This window comes from Molothrus ater, chromosome 1, assembly GCF_012460135.2.
Source record: "Molothrus ater isolate BHLD 08-10-18 breed brown headed cowbird chromosome 1, BPBGC_Mater_1.1, whole genome shotgun sequence".
Taxonomy (NCBI): Eukaryota; Metazoa; Chordata; class Aves; order Passeriformes; family Icteridae; genus Molothrus; species Molothrus ater.
The window spans coordinates 80888961-80908998 of record NC_050478.2 but is presented as its reverse complement, the minus strand read 5'-3'; the positions used below and the strand labels follow the sequence as shown (position 1 = coordinate 80908998).

General features: G+C 37.1%; 1 protein-coding gene across 7 annotated transcripts in view; it reads right to left on the bottom strand.

The window, feature by feature from the left end:
* The window catches only part of CTNND2 (catenin delta 2), a 637277-nt gene that overhangs the window by 21506 nt on the left and 595733 nt on the right, over nucleotides 1-20038 (bottom strand). For 5 of the 7 annotated variants that reach the window (XM_054516522.1, XM_036404384.2, XM_036404385.2 and 2 more), the window contains 3 exons: nucleotides 14858-15068; nucleotides 11494-11578; nucleotides 6306-6431 (listed from right to left, as the gene is read on the bottom strand). In XM_054516522.1, the coding sequence (XP_054372497.1) occupies nucleotides 6306-6431; nucleotides 11494-11578; nucleotides 14858-15068 (422 nt within the window). The remainder of the gene's footprint in view (nucleotides 1-6305; nucleotides 6432-11493; nucleotides 11579-14857; nucleotides 15069-20038) is intronic. The other 2 variants (XM_036404386.2, XM_036404387.2) reach the window with 1 other exon arrangement.

Genomic DNA, 20038 nt, shown 5'->3' with positions numbered 1-20038 from the left:
CCTATCCATAATTAATTATTGATTTCCTGTTGTGTGAATTGCAAAGATGACAAGACCTAATCTGATAAATAAAATAGCTGCAAGAAAAGAGAATGGTATGTGAGGCAAAGCATGAAGGACAAGACTTCAGATGTGGCAGAGTTCATTATTCATTTTGCTAAGGTTATATGCAGCCAAAAAAAAAAAACCTTTCAAAACACTGCAATAAAATGAAATAAATTCATTTCTCAAAGCATCACTTTGCCTCTTATACAGAAAAAAATTTGTTTTAATATATTTTAGAGGAAATGATGGCAGTACTTGGCCTTTCAGCTAGAATTTCTCTTCTTCTATTTTCTCCTGCACAATGTATATAAGCTATAATTTAAATTGTTAGAATCACAAAAGAACTATTCTTGCTTGTATGTACAAAAAATATGTACAATGATTTTTTATTTGTATTGTAATTTTCATTCCAGTAATGCAATTCCACCTATCTTAACATGTATATGATCTAGAAATGTGAACTGTGGCTATTGGCCACAAAATTTCAGGAGAGAAAGTACTACTTTATGTTCATGGTCAGTTTCTTAAATTTACTGTCCTTCCAAAGGCTAGAAACCAATCAGCCTTTTACTCTTACTTTTCATGCATTAAACCATAAAATCAACCAGATACAACTCTTCTATTATACCTATGAGTGTAAAACATGAAAAATATCATTAGCAGAATGAAATTTGCACCATTCTCCCTTATGGTAAAGAACATGGTATACTAATGATACTACTGACTGTGATCAAGATTAGAAGTTTGTGCTTCCCAAACAGCAGCAGTGCAGCTGAAAACAGACAATCATTTTGTTCAAATGTGGAGCTGTCTGACATAACAGGAATCAGTGCCCCTTCAGAAAATTCACTGGAAGAACTCATGCTGTCCTTAGTTTTAGATCTAAATTTGTGCATAATACACTTGAATCACAGAGTTAGAGATCCGAGTGATTGCTGCTAACCTGTGTGAGTTTAAGGATATTCTGCTTTGAACATGTAGCTCATCAGCACACATGGACATTAATAATGAGAAATGCACATTGTTTTTTACTGATACTGCTTTAACAGTTTCCAATTCACAAAGTAGTATTGTTAACTCAAAGAGAAACACACTATTGGACCAAGACTACAACTCTCAATTTAGAAGATCCTCAACTTTCTCTAAAAGCACTCTATTCAATTAAAAGTAATGAACCAATTCAGAAACTTCCAGTGAAAATTCTACTTTTTGCAGGAAGAAGTAGCTACAGCTCTTTCATCAAGACAAACTCTATCAGCAAGTAAGGAAGTAAAACACTCAGAACAAAGCACACATACTACAAAAGAGACTCCTTTCAAAATATAAGGTTTCTTTCTTTTTTAAAGTCTGAAATGGCAGACATATTTAGGGCATTTTTGAATTCCTTTAGCAGTTTTAGGAAGAGAAGAAGGAAGAAATGAGAAGGACTTCCTAGTATTTTTTCCCCACTCATTATTAGATCATGTAGAACATCAAAGACATGGAGGTAGGATGTTGATGGAGCAGCTTCATGTTTCACTAACCTTTGATTGAATTAACATGTACCAGCCATACTGAACACACACTTTTGACCTCCTTGTAGAACCCAGAACGACGAGGATGGTGATGGTGCCAGTAGGGCAACACAGCTCAGCATCACAAAGACACCCACTGTTATGCATTGACTATCCCAGATCAACTGCTTACCTCTGAGACAGAAATATGCTGTGACTGACACAGGAATTAACTGATTTCCCTCCCCTCTGTGCTCCATGAGTGTGCTACTACTGCAAGTAAGAGTTCTAGTGGTCTGATTCATTTGCAAAACTGTGAGCAGCCATCCAACACCACCCAACAATCCTGCTCAAGTCTGCTGAGAGGAACCAGGGTTTCTCACCCATACTCCTAACTGCACATCTACTCTGATTTGTGCCTGGACCTAGATATACAAATATTAAGTATACAAGTTAATTAAATATGACATTTTGTTCAGAATGGTAGAAATCATATTCCTTGAATGACTTTTGGAGAAAAATATTGACATCAACTAAAAATAGTTTCTCTTTGCATGTATCTTTAAAACACCTTTGAAAGTCTTTAGGAAGATGTCTGGATTTTTTTCAGTGTTGTACATATGAATCCAGCTAAGCATTGTTTGCCATTAACTAATGTAAATTAGTTTTAAAACATTTAATACTTTATTTAAATGGACTAAAAATGTACCCAGTGCCAAAAGATATGTAGTTAATTTTCTTAGGTCACTATATTCTACTCAAATATTAAAATCCAATTTTATTCTGAGGTACCATACTTTTGAAAAAACATCTGCAGATATGACCTATGCATAACCTTCTGGATTCTGGATGCCTCCTCATAGCTCTACCCTAAGGATATTTCAGAAACTTCAGTTATACAATTCCCTTCAGAAAGAGAGCTTTAACTTAAAGATACTGACTCCTGGGCTGCATTTTAAATTTTCTTTTCTTCAGAAAAGTTCAAAGGGTGGAGTACTTTGGGGACAGACTTTACACAAGTATGAGATTAAATTTCTCTCTTCTAAATCTGTACTTAGCAGCCTTAGAGTGGGCTTGAGTTTTTAGGTGAACCATACCTCATCACTGCCTTATGAATCAGCTAGCGCTTACCATGAGACCCAGCATCAATGCTGAGGATGCTTCAGTGTCACATATATATGGTGCATCCTAGAGAATTGTTTGGATAAACTTTGATTCTTTACTCATTTGTTTAGCACCTCTTGAATCTAGTAGATTTTGGATAAGAATGTTGCCAGCTTCCATGCTCTCCTTAATGATTATCTGGAAGAATTACTGCAAAATTTGGTTGTTGAATTATTGCTTGCTACAATGCTCAATGCTAGAGGGAAGTAATATCATGCCCTTAGCACACTCAGGGGAAAAGCAACAGTCAACTATAGCTGTAGATACTTTGTAAGCACACAATTAAAACCATTAAGGTTTATTTCTTTTATTCCCAAGCTCTCTTTGTTTAGACATAGAATCACAGAATCTCCTGAATTAGAAGGGAGCTGTCAGAATCATCAAGTCCAACTCTTGCTCCTGCACAGAACACCCAAAGGTCACACCCTGTGCCTGAGAGCATTGTCCAAACCCTTCTTGAGCTCTGTCAGGCTGGTGCTGCAACCACTTCCCTGGGGAGCCTGTTCCAGCGCCCAATCACCCTCTGGGTGAAGAAACTTTCACAATATCCAACCTATGGGTATTGTGGGGACCATACTTAAAGGCAGTGTTCTCTAAATCTACCCTGTGGTTGTGTTCAAGTTTTTACATCAACACAGCCCATTTCTGTATACATGTACATGTAAGTACAGAGTGGTATTTACCACCAAACACACAGATATGTTGTCCAATAGACACACAAGTATTTGCAAAACAAAAAAAACACCATTAGTTTTGTTCTAATTCTGCTCAATTATTATACCTGATTTTTAAAATCTCATTCATTATTGAAATAGTACAAGCAAGGGCAGATCTGTTTTCATGAAAAATGATTGCTGGTATTGAATTTTCAATAGTTCAGCCCAGACTATCTTAGATTGCTATAAATATTTTCAATATCATCATAGACATAGAAAATGTTTTAGAGAGAAACATGTAATTACTGAAACATAACTAAAGGAATGGTAGGTGATACTGCATAGTAAAAAAATATTTGTTGAGGGCATCACAAAAATTTTGACTATGTAAAATGCAAAATTATTAAAATAAATTCTGATTATTAGTATATAGTAAATTATGGAATCCATAACGGTAAAACATTTGAGAACATCTCCTTCCAACAACTGATGTTGAAACAAGTAATTTGATATTCCTCCATGTGTTGCCATTGTGATACAGGTAAGAACATGAATAGTTTGCATTGCAAAATGTTTTTTACCCTCTCTAGGCCATGCAAAGTGTATTTTTATAATAGTAATCACTTGCTATCTTTCTAGTACTGTTTGAGATTGTTAATAAACTGAAAAAGAAAATTACTTGAGATGATGAAAAAGCCAAGGAAATCAGAACATATTCACTTGATGCCACTAGTGAAATGATAATTATGAGCATTAAAAGGGAATCAAAACAACATTCAGTTTGACTTAGCATTTTGTAATATTTTTGTCTTTTTTTAAATTGTTCTTCTTAAAAAGTAGCCAAAAGATTTTGAATAGTAGCATAGATAGGGGAAAACAATATATGTTTTGACAAATGATGAGATTTTTCTGTCTCTATTTTTAAAAATTCAGGAGTGGTTTTTACATCACTTTTTACCTGTGTGGATACTCCTGACTACTTCTGCATAAGCCAAGGAGTTTGCCTCTATATGTCAGTTCAATTTATTTGCACAATTTCCCCTTTAGGATTCATGATTTTTCTCATGATATGTAAATTCCTATTGTGTAGACAAATAGGGTGCTATTCAAGCAGGCAATTGGCAATCAAAAAGCCAGAAATGTTAAAATTTTCTTGCCAAAGGTTTGAATGATTCTTAAAAAAACAATCCCTGGGAAGGTTTATGCAATCAAAAGAGGAAGTAATTTAAATAGTGAGTTTATATGGTGATGCTACCTAGGGAAAATGATGTTGAAAAAGTAACATCAAGGTAAAAACGAAATTCCAGACTCTCATATCATTGCTCACTGAAAAGGTTCTCGTGTCTCTAAGAAATAATGTGAAAAGATTATCATATTATTCTTTGCTCTGCAGCAACTACCTGTTATTTGCTGCAGAATACAAAATATGCCTTTGCTTTAATGATTAAATTCTTCATATTTTTGTGTGCATTGGGATAGGCAAGCCTATCTGACATGAACACTGGGAAGTAATATTCAGCATAAAATGCAGAATTAAGAATGCACACACACACAAATCAGTAATGCTAACGTTTTCTCTAGTAATGAACCCAATGACAATTTCAGGATTCAGTATTTCGCAAGATTGCCAATTGATAAAAAGCCACATTTAAAATGCTCAACTAAAGGCAAATGACATGTTCCGTAAGACGGAAAAAACAGATGCATACACTTGTAGACTATAACTCTTTTGCCTATATTGGTTATAGAATCTCTTTCTACTAAAATTAATCAGATGATACTTTAAACAGGCCTGAGAGTATTTTACTTAGGCAAAAAATTTCCACATTTCCTTTATCTGAAGTCAAATTAGGACTTTGCCTAGTTCCTAATTAACAAAAGCTGATGAAATGTTGGGTGTTTTAACTATAGTCCTGTTAGCTAAAGATGAAAAGGATTTACCCTAACCTTGAAAGATATTTATGTCTGGAGTATTTAAATGATGTCTTCTCTGATGTCTACTCTTTTCCAGGCAAACGTAGTACAAAAAACCAAAAAGATGAAAGAAATAGCATAGCTACTATGTTCTGTAGGGCCAGAAAAACAGGTAAATTCCAATTTCCTCTAAATATTTTATCAGAGATTATATACAGACATATATGTATGACTGTCTATATATGTCTGTGTGTGTATATATATATATATATATACACATACATGCATAATGCACAGACATAAATACAGTCACTCCATGGACTTACTAGGATGTTGTGCAAATGTAGAAGGTGATTTGGTTTTGCCATAATGCCACAAAGTAATATTTTATTCTGGAAAAAAAAAGGCCAGTCCAGCTAATTCTCATCTATAATTGTCTGAAGGAAACATATATTATCACTCTTAATAAAGATTTTGAAAATTATCATTTTAAGAATTTCATTGACTCTTGGACACACTGATTTTTCTATAGATGTGCCAGTTTACCAGTTTACCTAGGATCCCCTTATTGAAATGTTGAGCCATTGCTTTTTTTTTTAAAAGATGTTGTTTTGCCAAAAAAACAAAGCAATGTGTTTGATAAATTTAAAATGGTGTTGCAACATAGTGCTTATCAGCAGCCTCCTTTCTCTTTGAAAGGCTGAGACAATCAGGAAAGAGATCAGCGAAATACTAGAAAGATTGTCAGGGAACTGGATTTAATGCACTTGTCCCTCTCACTGGTATGTTCTGTCCACAGAGAGAGCAGAACTTGGCACACCTTCCTTGCAGGTACTCTCCTAAGTGAAGTGAGGCACTTTCCATCTAGAACCAACAGGGTTCAGTGAATTACACTGTGCAACTTAAGAACATATTCTCGAGTCAGGCTTTGTTACTTTTGATTCAAGGGTCTCCTGAAGAACTGCTTTGGGTACAAATCTCAGTATGCATGAAACACAACAATTCAAGACTGCTCAGCTGACAGCCAGAATACCTGGGTTGGGGAATAGATTCTGGTTTCTTGGCTCTGGGAGAGAGTATGCTGAGCGTGCCATGACCCAGAGTCGTGGGTTGGTGAAAATCCTCTGTCATCAGTCACACTGAAGCTTGGGGACGCCCACTGCCATAAATCAATCAATCAGTCAATCATTTATTAATCAGGTACTTGCATTTTCATAGTTAATATAAAAATGGGCTCTAGACAATGCCTTCTCTATAATGATACTTTAGCTTCATATTACAGAAAGGGGTTTATCTTAAATTAATTCATCCTTTTTCTAAGAGGGTGACATATTAATCTGAAAAAGCTTTTGCCAATTGTACAGAAATAAATTAAGCCCCGCTGAAAGATCAGTACTGCAAAGTACATATGCTCATGAATAATCTGAACACATGAATAGTTCCTTCAAGTCAAGCCACTATTTTTTAGGAATTATTATGCTCTGGATTTAGAATTTAGATCTTTAATGTAAGGTTTAAGTTCTGCACAGACCTTTTCACTAGATAAATTTAACCTACACCAGCTTCCTTTTGGGGGATGTCTGACTGATAATAATAACGTTACCAGAAGAAAATCCAAGATATGTGTCCCAAGTTTACATGATTGGATGTTGTAATTAACATTTTTAAAAGGTGAGTAGGTATATTTTATTTAAGAAAAATACTTTAGATTCTAAAAGTCCTTGAGACTAAGATTTTGAATTTTAATGCTGTCAATTTTCATGGAGCATTTAGTCATAAAGGACTTCTCATAAAGCCACCTTCTTATTATTCTGAAAGCCACATGAAAAGCAAGTCTTTTTCTATATCCACATGGCCTTAACTGCTAAGAAGACTTCAGGTAATTCTATGTGTTTTTTCTAACGAATGACAGACGAGGCCATCTTCAGAGTGGCTCCATTAAATGCCTATCACAGAAGCCTCCCTGCTGTAAATGGCATGGTACAAGCTGAAGGACAACTGCCCTGTACAGTCTCCCTGGTTTCCAACATTGGGTGGCATTTTTATTCAGATGGCAGGCGAATGGGACAATAATTTCTAATATTCTGTGCAGAACAGAAACCTACCACAATAAAGGGGAAAGAAAAATATTTTCTACAAATTCATCATGACCTCTACTTACACATTGGAAGACAGAGTAAGTGTAAACATAATGATAGAATGTAAACATATTTTGTTGGAGCCTAAGTGGTTAGGCAAAGCAAACCAATTAACATATTCTTCCTGACAGTTCCTCCAGCTCTTTAATACTACACACATTTAATGCTAATTGAAGCTTGTTTTTAGCTAATAAATTTTCTTTCATGTTAAGCTCATTTAGCACAACCCTTTTGCTCAAATTTCCTCATGCAATTTAACAAGCTATCTGTATTTAAGAGTAGTTGGTTATTTTCTTGAAATTTGACACAGAGAAGAGTTTACCAGTTAATGGAAATTTGCTCTCTTATAGACACACCTGTATTTTCTCAGGTGTTCCAAAACATTCAACCAGTGAACACCCTAGAGACTGGAGCAGGGACAGTGATATTGAGTCAAAAATAGGTGCCTTTAAACAAGCTATGTAGTAGCTCTTAAGAGGCTAAGCATAAATGGGGCAGGATGTCTCTTTCTGGATGCTGTAAGCAGCACTTATGTCTCCTGCTAACTCTATAATAGAGGTTACCAAGACACTTGAAGAGGAGGGGTGTACCAGGAGTCTGAAGCATAGGAACAAGTTGTGCGATAGCTCCTGTACCTTGTTTTTCCAATTGTTGAGCCACTGACCTCACCCATGGGGCTTCGGGCCATGGGACCATTAAGAATGTTTGAAAATCAGATTTTAAGTAATTTGGATCAGACTCATGAAAACAAAGACAGATAAATGATCATTTATGAATATATGTCTTGCTTGTAGAAAACAAAGAAGTTTGAAAATGATGATATTATCTTTGGGAGACCATATTTTCTCTACTAATGAAAAATGTCATCACCTCCTTTCTAGAAATTATTGACACTAAATAATCTAATCACTGTCTATATGTGACTGAATCTGAACATTGTTTTCCTCTTGGTGGACTTTTTCAGACTAGATTCCTGTACCAGCTATTGCTTGTAAATTAAGCAGTATTTCTGATGAGTTCTTGCATGATGAAGGACTCACAACTTTTGGGGTGGCTGGCAACTCCTTCATTTCAAGACTAAATTATCTGCTTCCTCTTTGTCTGTTAAGCCTTCTTTTTTTTTTTCCTACAGTTTTAGGACCAGAAATATTTATGCATTTTATAACTTTTCCTTGTTGGATGGTGTTAGGATAATGTCAACTTAACCACACCAGGGGGCAAAACTGATTTTTTTCCTGTCAAAGCACAAGCCTACAGAGAACTAACACTCTTGCCTCACTCACAGATCTGAATGCTATTTACTTTCTGTCTTTTCCATGCCAGCCCAGCCTAAAGAGTCTGTGTGCCCAGTAAAGGCACAACACAACTTCCATGACCTGGAAATCCCTGGACACTGGATAAAACCTGCCAGTGCAGGATACAGGTTGTGGCACAGCTCTGCAAACACAGTGCATAAGATATTGTGGACTTAAAGAGCATCCACACCAATCCCCAACTCTGGATTTCTGTCAGTGCAGTTTATCTTCTGCTGGCTGTAGGATGTTCCTTGCAATGTTGAGCAAAATTAGAAAAATTAAAGAGTTTTAGTGTTTTTGCTGATCCAGTCATACTTGGGCTAAACATACTGACTTCTACCGTATCAGCAGTATACATGTATTGCCTTCCTCACCCATTAATACAAAGAATAATACTTCTATTCATTTTACAACTTCTTTATTATGAACGTGTAGCTCTAAAATATACCACAATTCAAACTATTTGGTTATATTGTTTCTCAAACAGAAGATAAGTGTTGCTGCTTTCACTTAACTATAATGGGATGCTTGCAATTTCCTTGTATTACAATACAAAGTTGTGTCTCTGTTGGCCAATTCTTTGAAAGCAATTGTATAGATACTTTGGTATATGGGAGCAAATTGCTGATGGTTATGCAATGGAATTTACCTGCACTTCAAAAAAAGGCTATGCAAGTGCAAGATACTGCAAGTGCTGACTGCATTACACTCTGTGTTCATTCATTTTTACTGGTACATATATATTTTAATGGGACAAAACAAAGATTGCATTAATCCAGTATCTTTATATTACATAAGTAGCTGACTATTAGTATAATGCAAATTTCTCTAATTTTCCTATCATAAAACCATTGCCACTGCCTTCCAAGCAGTGGTTAAACTCAGACAGACAGCCTAAGTCAGTCAGCCTATTACATACAAGTTTAATAAATATTATAATTTTATAAGGATTGTTTTTGCATTTCAACAAAAAGGAGTATTTAAAATTAACTATCTGAACATTTTTATTAAAAGAAACCATATTTATACAAGGCTTAACAGCACATACAATGTTATGTAATTAATATACAGATTTGTCGCAGAGACTGATCTTGATTTTAAGATTTTGTGTAGGGGTTAAGTAATATAGATATTAATACAATTCTCTTCCTGATTATATAGATGATCTGTCTGCTATGAGTGTTGAGAAGCTACCTCTAAAGCTAGCCTGCCCTAATTTCCGTATCACAAGTAGGTATTTGTGGCCATGGAAAATGCTGTTGTAAGCATGCAAAGTACTTAGCACCTGAGCATGCTTAGTATGTAAGTCCATCACCAGCAGTCACACCAGCAGCCAACAGCGTCCCTTAGGTAGCAGTAAACTCAGCAGCCACACAGCACAAACACTATTACCTCCTGCATGGAGACACCTCAGAAACTGCTTTACCATTATGGCATATGTATACAGACAGAAGGTTGGACACAAGGCAGATACTGTAAGAACCTCTAAGAGATTATGGTGCAGAACAGCTCAGCCTCTACACTGCAGCCACCCACAAGCACAGAAGTCAGGCTATGCACACTTCCAGTGTGTTACTGACTTGGATCAAGAAAAGCCTGTTCATGTTTGTTTCCACCTCATAATGGGACAGTTGAGAACCAGCTTGTGACTTGGAACATCTTCACATATGGTATCTCTAGGGCTGCCAAGGATGACTGAAAATATGGGAAGTGAACAATGGAGAGACTCAACAATCATCTTCCTCACTCCTCAGACTTGACACAAGCAGGGCTGAGGCATGCAAAAGAACAGCATTTCACACAGAAGGTCAGCTTCTGCCAGCTTGAGATTTGCTGCATACATTTCATGTAACTAAGGTACTTTCTTGTGCAGAATACATACAACACAGATCACACCACTGTGAACCTTCCCTACTTCACAATCCTTATGCCTCAGCCTTAACTAGGGCCTGAACTGAAGATGCCACATGAAGTCTTAGCTCTCTCTGATGAGATTCCAAATACAAGTATCACTCACATATGATGTGGCATTCCAAGCAAGAAGACACAAAAGAACTAAATCTGCAGGCTGATACTCACACGGAACGTAATTCAGTTTGGAAATATTCAGCAAGAATTACTGTACATGTTTCCATTTAATAAGTAGACACTTATGTTAAAAAAGCTATATAGAATGTTGTTTCACATTTTTGTATTACTCTACTGCAATTCATTTCCAAGAGATTAGCAGGCCTGTGGGAATGGCACGGTACTATGGACTCAACAGACTGAAAACCAAGTATATGATGCCACTGTCTGCTGGCTGATTAGAAACAAAGCTACAGGTTTCTGCCCAGCTCCATATGGAGCTGGTCCCTAAGCACCTCTCCTTCAGATACTCTTGTTTACAATCTCATGAGGAAATTTGGGAGCTGAAGGGCTGGAAATCTGGTAATCTCAGAAACACGAGGAGGTGTAAGAAAGACTGTTCCAGTAGGAGTTGTTACATACGTTTGTTCAATGAACAGAGGATTTCACTCTCCTGGGCTGTCAGATCCAGCACCTTTTGTATGAATTTATTTCAAAATCAAATTCACATCTACTTTTCACCACCACACATATTTTCAGAGGGCATTCTTATGTTTAAAGTAGAAATTAAGGAATAAATAAGAACTCCAAGTATCTGAAACTTTAAACTCCAAGTGAATTTCCAGTTACATAAACAAATATTTTGGTCTAAAGTCTCTCAGCCCCCAAATTTGGGTAACAGTATGAAAGATGATAAATCTAGAAAAAACCCAAGCCTTACCTTCTTGTAGAGACTTCTCAGGTCTCTGTACTGCCACATACTATTGAGGACCTGAGATGCTGCTTTCACCACTTTAGGCGAATGCCTGTTACACATGTACATTAAAAAGGGAGAGAGAGAAAAAAAAAGAGTGAGAAAGAGACTGTTAAATAAAGGACGCCATTCATTCCAATTTTCAGATGCATTGCTACAGATTCCAACTTTTCCATTTCTCACAAATGAAGTGTGTTTCAAGTACACTGTAAGATCTTTGCTTGGCATCTGGGAGACCAAGGTGTTTTTAAGCAAGGGCAAGATATCTCTATAGTATTAATCAATCAATGAGGGGAAAAAAACTTGTGTATCTCAGCACACACAGGGATTTCTGCTGAGAGCATAGTAAGAGGAATAGGAGGTAGCAATTGGCAAAATTATTGAGGATCAACTGGCATTATGTACATCTAAGATAAGCTGCAACTTTTGGCATAAAGGACAAGGAGACAGAGCAGAATTTCATTCTTTGCAAGCTGCTGAACTCTAGCTCAGGACAGTCTGCTCAACTCATTTAGCTCCTCTCAGCAGTGGATAAAAGAAACTCTAGATGGGTGATGAGCACTGGTTTTGAAATGCAGAGCCAAGATGCAGAAATACAACTGATTACAAGAAACTATGATAAATTTCATTAGGAATCCAAATGTGGACTAAGATTTTGCTGACACCATTATCCTTTAATGACAGGAATACAATGTGGTGTTGAAAACCATGTAACTTCACATGGTATTTCTCTTCACAGAAGTTATGAAAGAAGATCTAAACTATTGTTACAATCAGCTGGTGTCATATAATCCTGCTGGAATAGGTAATTAAAAATTTTAAAAAAACCCCCAAAACAAAAAGGGGTCAAATAGAACAGGACCAGGAAGATAACCCAGCCCATTAATGAAGCATTCATTGTGCAGGATCAAAAATACATATAAAGCAGCAGAACGCTAGAAAACCTTGCAAAGGCCAAAGTCCAGAGTGAGGATTGATGGAGTCTGGGGCAGTCATAGAGGTGATTTATGTTCTGCTCAGAAGAGGCATATGGTTTGAAACATCAAAGAGAAACCAGAAAACCAGCAGCAATCCTAAGCTGCTACTTTGGGCAGGGGCCAGGCTTTGGTTCATTCTGTAAGTTCTGAGATGAATCACTGGTAGGCTGACATTCAAGCTGGTAAAGTGCTGCTATGACACAACTGATTTATTAATACAACATTTCCCTAGTAATTTATTTGGTGCTTTTTCCCCCACTTCTATTCCATTTCTCACCCAGAGTAGAGCAGTAGGTGGGTAATTGGTGAGTAAACAGGGTTTTGATAAGCCCTTTCAAGCATAATTGTTTTTATTATACTTCCAGCTGTACTGGCTAGTGGGGTGCTGATAAGCATGGAGTAACCAGGAAAATAACTGTGCCAACCACTCCATGAGTATTGAGGAGAGGCAGGAGCTATGTGAAGCTGATATGGGCTTGGACAATATAAATAACCTTATGAACACCAGTTCTCTCATGTGGTCATACAGAGAGGCTGTTCAAGCCCTGGGCATATTCCAAAGGCTATCAGAGCCAGACTACTGGCACTGATACATACTAGGATGCATGGCCAGTTCAGTATCCTGCACATTCAGAAACAGTTCACACTGGACAAAATGACTTCATACAGAAATGATTTACTGTATTAAAGTGAGCATGTCAGAATTTTCTATCAGTCCAACAACCAGCAATTTCGGTTTTCAAACAATGAATTACCTGTAAGAAACCAAACCAAACCAACAGCACACAGTACTGACACTTCTGAAAGCTGAAAAATTGAACTTTTACTTAAGATGGGTGTTTGCAGCACTGTGTGTTGACAGGTTTTCTTGTTCTAGAACTGTGTAACCTGTAAAAATAATAATACAGGACTGCAGGTCAAAGTACTTGAGAGGAGGGATCCATATCATGACTTGGAAGGGCATTTTGGAATTACTCTGCTCTAGATTAATTAGAAATAGATGTCTTTCACAGTTATGAGGTATATTCAGACACGGAATTATGCCCTTGGATCCTCCTAAAACTGCCCATGATACTTCAAAAATTCCAGATTCAACAGGTATTAGTATTCTTTACCAGATAATGAACAGGTAGACAGATGCATTATTCTGAGGAAATACACATTCAACTTAAGAGAAATGGATATGAACCTGCTTGCAATGTCAGTACATTTGATCTAGAAAATAGAAATAAAAATTTAGGTAGATTCAGTAATAACAAACTGCAAATATAAATAAATTGGCAGAGCATGGGGAGCTCCCACAGCTAGAATCACATACTTGCTCACACTACTTTTTACCCCTTACAATTTGAATGCAAGAATGTTTCAATAATGAATTTGGTATGAAAGGAAAAGGGTGACAATAGAGGAAAAGAAATGCGATTAAATTATATTGGCAATGCTCTGATCACAGAGGCGAGCATAAGTTCTCATACCAACTGTAGGGTGCATAAATCTTTCCTTCAGGTTGTGGCCTGGCTTTGTGGGGCTCTTTAAGAGCTCTGATGCTGCAGTAGGCTGTGTGATGACAGCTCCGAGTAGGTGGACTGATGGGTTTTGTACACTACAGTGAAGGCTTTTTGTTTTCAAACTGCCATAGTCCCATTGCACTATACTTCATCAGCTTGACAAATATGAGAACCAGGCTATCTGTTTTAGGCAAAAGAAGGATAAAGAGTGAACTCTTCATGAAGAGTGTGTACATAGCCAAACAGACAAGATGAAACTGTAGCTGTTCTGAAAATGTCACAGTTGTGTGCAAGACATTTTTTTGCCTCACAAAGCAGCCTAAAGGCTCTCTCAAAAGCAACCAGACAGAAAATCCATGGATCTACTACCAAGCTGGTGGCAGGGAAAAGGGAGCTGTGAAGAGGGACAGTGACTTTACATTCTTCACTCCGAGATCAAGAGAAGCAGTACCAGAACTGTGGTGAGGTCCTTCCTTTCAAAGGACCCCTCCACCTGCATGTCACGCCTTGTGCAGGGTGCAATCCAACCACTCTGATCCCTAATGTTTACTGGGATCTTCTGGAATTGCTTAGAGGTAGGGGTTACTGTAGATAATTACTTTTCCTTAAAATGCACACGGACTGCACTCCCTGCACTGCGGATGGCACGTCAAAAATAAACCAAAGCAGAGGGAGATTTTTGGTATTGACATTGTCTGTTTCTTGTCACCCTTCGCACTGGGCCACGTGATATCTGTTGAAACTAAAGGATTCAACTTGCCACTGCACAGAGAAGGCAAACACATTCAGGACTAGTAATAACTGCAGGAGAGGTTAAAAAGGTGCAAGGTGATTTGCAAAACATACTTGTCTCCTTTACTCTTAGATATGCCAACCAGTTTCTCAATGCCGCCTGCGTCCCGTAAGGCCTTGGCATTCTCCATGTTTTTAGTGATGACTTCGTGCAGAGTGCAGCAAATGGCAGTCACGGTGTCATCAGACATGGCCTTGCTCGCTGAGCTGTTGCTGTTGTTAGCGCCTGGCAGTCGGTGGACCAGATCCCTCATGGCATACTTGCCTTTGTTGAAAGAAAACGAAGGGACAATTCAGAAGATACAGCAATAAAGGGTGAGGGAGAAGTACAGGGAAAACACGCAAGACTAATAGCACCATTTGCATCATTGCAGGTAATTTAATTGGATACTGATGTTAATTTGGAGCAAGTGATATTTACATTGTTTTTGTTTTGATTGCATGTTCAAGCATTTCACACATTACAGATTCTGTTAATACTTCCATACTGCATCAGAGACTTCGGATATGACCACATCACACCCGTAAGAGAACGGAGCTGTGATGGTAAGGCCAAGTATACGCACAAAGATAATCTGAATACCACAATTCACAGAACTTGGTAAGTCCTCACCAAACGTCTCACATGTTACCATAAATTGAATGTGCATCAATTGTTAAAACCACAGCAGTGAACGCAAACCCAGTGATGTTGTTATTTGTGAAAAGGTCTTCTCTGAAGACTTCTCCCCTGTACAAGGTTAATTCTAATCTACATGCAGCAATTTAAATGGGTTTAGTGGTGTTTCTTAGACTGCATTGCTCAAGAGGATGCCATCTTTTTCACACATCCTTAGTTGTATGCATGGTACTGGCCAAAAAAGGAGTCTTTCCAACATCTATTCCAATCTGGCATTTTGCAAGGATTTCCTGAATAAAACACTAACCTCCAGAACTTAAAATCTCCTCAAATGAAAAGAATTTTTCGAAATGGTCACATCAAACATTTAAATAAAAAGAAATTCTGTATATTATGTTTGGGCTTGATGATCTTTTCAACCTAAGTGATTCTAAGATTATTATAATTTTTTTCATGCTTAAATAAATAGATTTCCTTTTCAAAATTGTACCTAAAAGTCATGCAGTGCATGTGAAAATAATAAAAAATCAGCTTCTGAGAATATATATGGCAGGATTAGCAGCACAGATACACCAGATATATGGCAGCACAGATACACCAGAAGCCTCACATCAGTTCTAGAAGATTGCTATTATGGTGACTGCTCAATCCTTCAATGTGATAAAGAGAAGATCAGAGAAGGTGAAGGCCTGATGGAATTATTACTGAGGTCAGTGAAACAACTCTGAATCACCTTCAGTGCAGATGTGCTAAGAATTTGCATACAGCAATCACCAAGAGTGTGTCATGCAGGATGAAAAGGACAGGAAAATTGGGAAATATAAACATAATTAGTAATCTAATCTACATTACATTTTGTGAATGATCAGGTATGATTATTGTATACAATATGGTAATTTAATCAGATTTTTTTGATAACTTAAAAATGTTTACGCATAGTGTTTATGCATACTTATTAAAAATCTTATTTCTGAATTCATAAATTCAGTTGTTTGTATCTATATTTGAAAGCAGAGGCAAGAGGAAAATCTTATCTTTTACCTATCAGACATTGAATCATTTTTATTTCTCACAGTTTTGCCTGATGTGGTGGAACAATCAGTCATTTGAACAGAATATTCATAATATACATAAAAACTTAAATCTCTGTACTGAACTGTTAAAGATTATCAAATAGATTTTTGTGGTAATGTGAAGTGTTAGAAAATACTCAGTCTATATTATGTAAAAACATTCCTGATTATAAAAAGCATTAGACTGTGTACAAAATGTGTACAGCAGGATTTGAATCTTTCCAGTGTGCTGCAATACAAATACAAATCCTGTCCTCAAACATTTTTATTTCTTTGAACTTAATATTTAATTTACTTGCACTGTAATGATTTTAAGCAATATTATTAATATCAGATGTAGAACAGTTGTTAGCACTTCTTTCTCCTTCAGAAATGATTTGTTTGAGCAAACTGAAAATCTTCTTTTTCCCCACACATTTATGAAACGAACTGCAGAAACGTCTGAAATGCTATTTTCACCTGCATCTGTCTGTTCTTGTGCAACATGAACACATTAATAGCTGTATATCACTTACAGTGAGTACTTCAGTTTGCAACACATATCAAATTAAGCTGGTGTTTCAAAAAATAAACTATCATTTAATGTATCTTTTACTCCTCTAGTGCAGTGTCTGCCACTGGTTGGGAGTAAGTACAAGTAGATAAATCAGATCAGTGAGACTTTTCTGCTTTACTCTGTGCACATATCCAGACTAGACCAATATTCCTTTTTCTTTTTGGACCTCACTTAAATTGCAAGAGAGCATCTCAGCACCTCAGTCCTCTAGTGGAAGCAGTTCATGATGATAATTTCATTAGCAGCCAAAGATTACATCCCAGAACAGTGGATGTAAGGAAATCTGGATGGCTGCCCCAAGCAGATTTCTTTCCTGGAACTGGTCTAGTATTCCAGGCAGTAGTATTCACACCAGTACACATGCCTAGACATGCAAGATGGTTCTTACAACAAATAAAGGCTTTGGAGCTATCAGGGAAAGCTCAGTTAGAAAACTTTAACAGACACAATCAAGCAGGTTATAAGCATTCTGGAAATTCCAATGTTCAGCAGTTCTAACATTTCTGCTGTGTGCACCCATCAGTAAGGCATGAGAAGAATAAGTCAGTATTAAATACTTCAAAACAATAAAACAGGCTTTTTAAACATAATGAGTAACAGTGGGATAGTACAGCATTCCTTATTCTGAGCAGTTGTAGCAATTCTAGCCCAATATTACCATTCAATTCTTAATCAGAAGCATATTTAAAGTAAAATATATTCTGAGTGGGTTTGGCAGGGTTTTTAAATTGCTTTCCCCTTCCTTCCCCCCCAAGAATTGCATTGAATTTAGCCTTTGGATAGCAAGTACCAGAAGACTCACATTTTGTAGATCTAAAAATCTAGTCACTGTATTTCATCTGTGGCAGCTGTGCAAGCTGGTGCCCAGTTTGGAGACCTCCCTACCAGAACCTGTAATGCCAATGCCAGCCCCCCTGCCAGGAGCTGCCTGTTGGGGATACAGGCCTCCCTCCTCTCCCTGCCCTGTCCCCAGGAGGCAGCAAAAGGCAGAACTGCTGCTTCCAAAAAAGCTGCTCACCCATGTGGGTAAAGCAACTGACTACAATCCAGCAGGCATCATGGTCAAGGACACCAAAATGTCCTTCCAGAGGTTCACCACACACAGGTGCCACATGAGCTGGAAGAAGGAGGGCGTGGCTGAGCTACAGAGTTGATCCCAGTCACTGTTAACGTTGGTCTTAGAACCTATTAAGGAGTGTAACTGTTAGCCCATTTTCTGTGGTTTAAGTACTTCAAACACTGTGTTAGCTATGTGAAAATGTACTGAAAAAGCAGGGAATTTGCTTTAATACAGAATTAAGCCATGGAATTTGAAAGTCAAGTATATATAAAGTACATTCTTTATATTGCAAGAAGTTTTTCTAAAACTACACATATAGTTAGTTAATAAATCACTGTAGGACATGCACAGAAAAAAACCCTGTTACTTATTGGTTAATTTCTCTTATATCAGTTATTCTCCTACTTCTTTACTACAGACATGAAGAAGAGTCATGTTTTCTACCACCAGCTATAGAAGAAACCTCACTCTACAGTGGTGTGAATGTGAAGTCCTCCCACAGGTATTGTTGCACCAGCCCAACACAACTGCGATCCCTGACTTCTGCACTGGTGTGCATTACATTCTGCAGAGCATTTGCACTTAGAATTTTGTTTGTCCGTGTTAGGAGCCTCTTCTGAAAGCAGACTGAAATGTGTAATGGAAACCAGTGTTGGAATGTCAGCAAAATGTTATCTAGCACTACCATTATCTAGCACCACTAGTAGGAGAGCTGGGCAATTCAGCTTGCAATACAAGAAGCCACCCTGAATGGAAGAAGTGAGAACTGATGGGGATGCTGGGAAGAGAGGCAGATGTGTGTGAGGATTATATTAAAATTAAATAGCCTTGTTAATTTTCATTAGGGTCCATGCAGAACTACTTTAATCTACAAACAAATTGATTTTTTAAATTTATTTTTTGTAGTTGAACAACATTACACACTGTAAGATCCAAAACTGATTTGAAGCTTTTAAAGAGGATTTACATAATATGATTAAACATAGCCAACAGCTCAACAAGGAAAAAAGAAAACGTATTTAGTTGTCCAATTTTACTCTTAAAGGAAGGAAGAAAGACATAAAATAGACATAATAGGAAAGGGGTTATCTTGTGGGTGCTTGGAAGAGCATTTTTCTGATACTATACATTTAAAAGTTATTTTTCTAAGATTAGACATCCATCATTTTCATATTAAGAAGGTGATTCATCTAGCACCATCTACTAAGTCTTTGACTGTAAGAGGATAGCATCTGCTTATTATTTCAACAATGAAGATTTAATGTCTTTTCCTTTGCATGATAAAAGCCTCAGCACCTTAATACCTGCCTCCACTACTTAATTCAGGAAAATTTTCACATCAGAGGATCAAATAACTGTCCTAAGAATGATTCTGCCTTCAGAGCCAAACAGCACAGCAAACTATTCTTCTGGTAGATTAAACCAGAGCAAAATCATCACAGATAAGGTTCTACTTCTGGAAATACTTTCCTACTATTGCCTTGAGACAAATTCGCTGCTGTTGTAACATTGTTGAAACCACTTCCATTTTCACTCATCTCTGAATAATGTCTTTGACACATTGGCAAATTTATTAAATAGTTGTGACATGGTTCCTAGTTTGAGAGTACAAGATTAGGAAAATTGACCTATTAAAGAAACAAGACACCCCAAACAGATATTAATTCCAACAAAGACCCCTGTCCTAGAGATAGATCTTTTTCTATAAAAGTAATTGTTCACTATTCCTCCCCTCCAAAGATATCCATTAATTCATATAATGTAGCTAGCTAATATAAAAATGGCAAAATGCCACCATACTTTGTTGTAAAGGCGCAGATATCCTATCCCAGAACTACTGGTGGCTGTATGTCAGAATATATCTGAATTTTCTTCTCTTCATACTAACATGTGCACTCCACTTAGACTTACGTGGTTTTGGGCATTT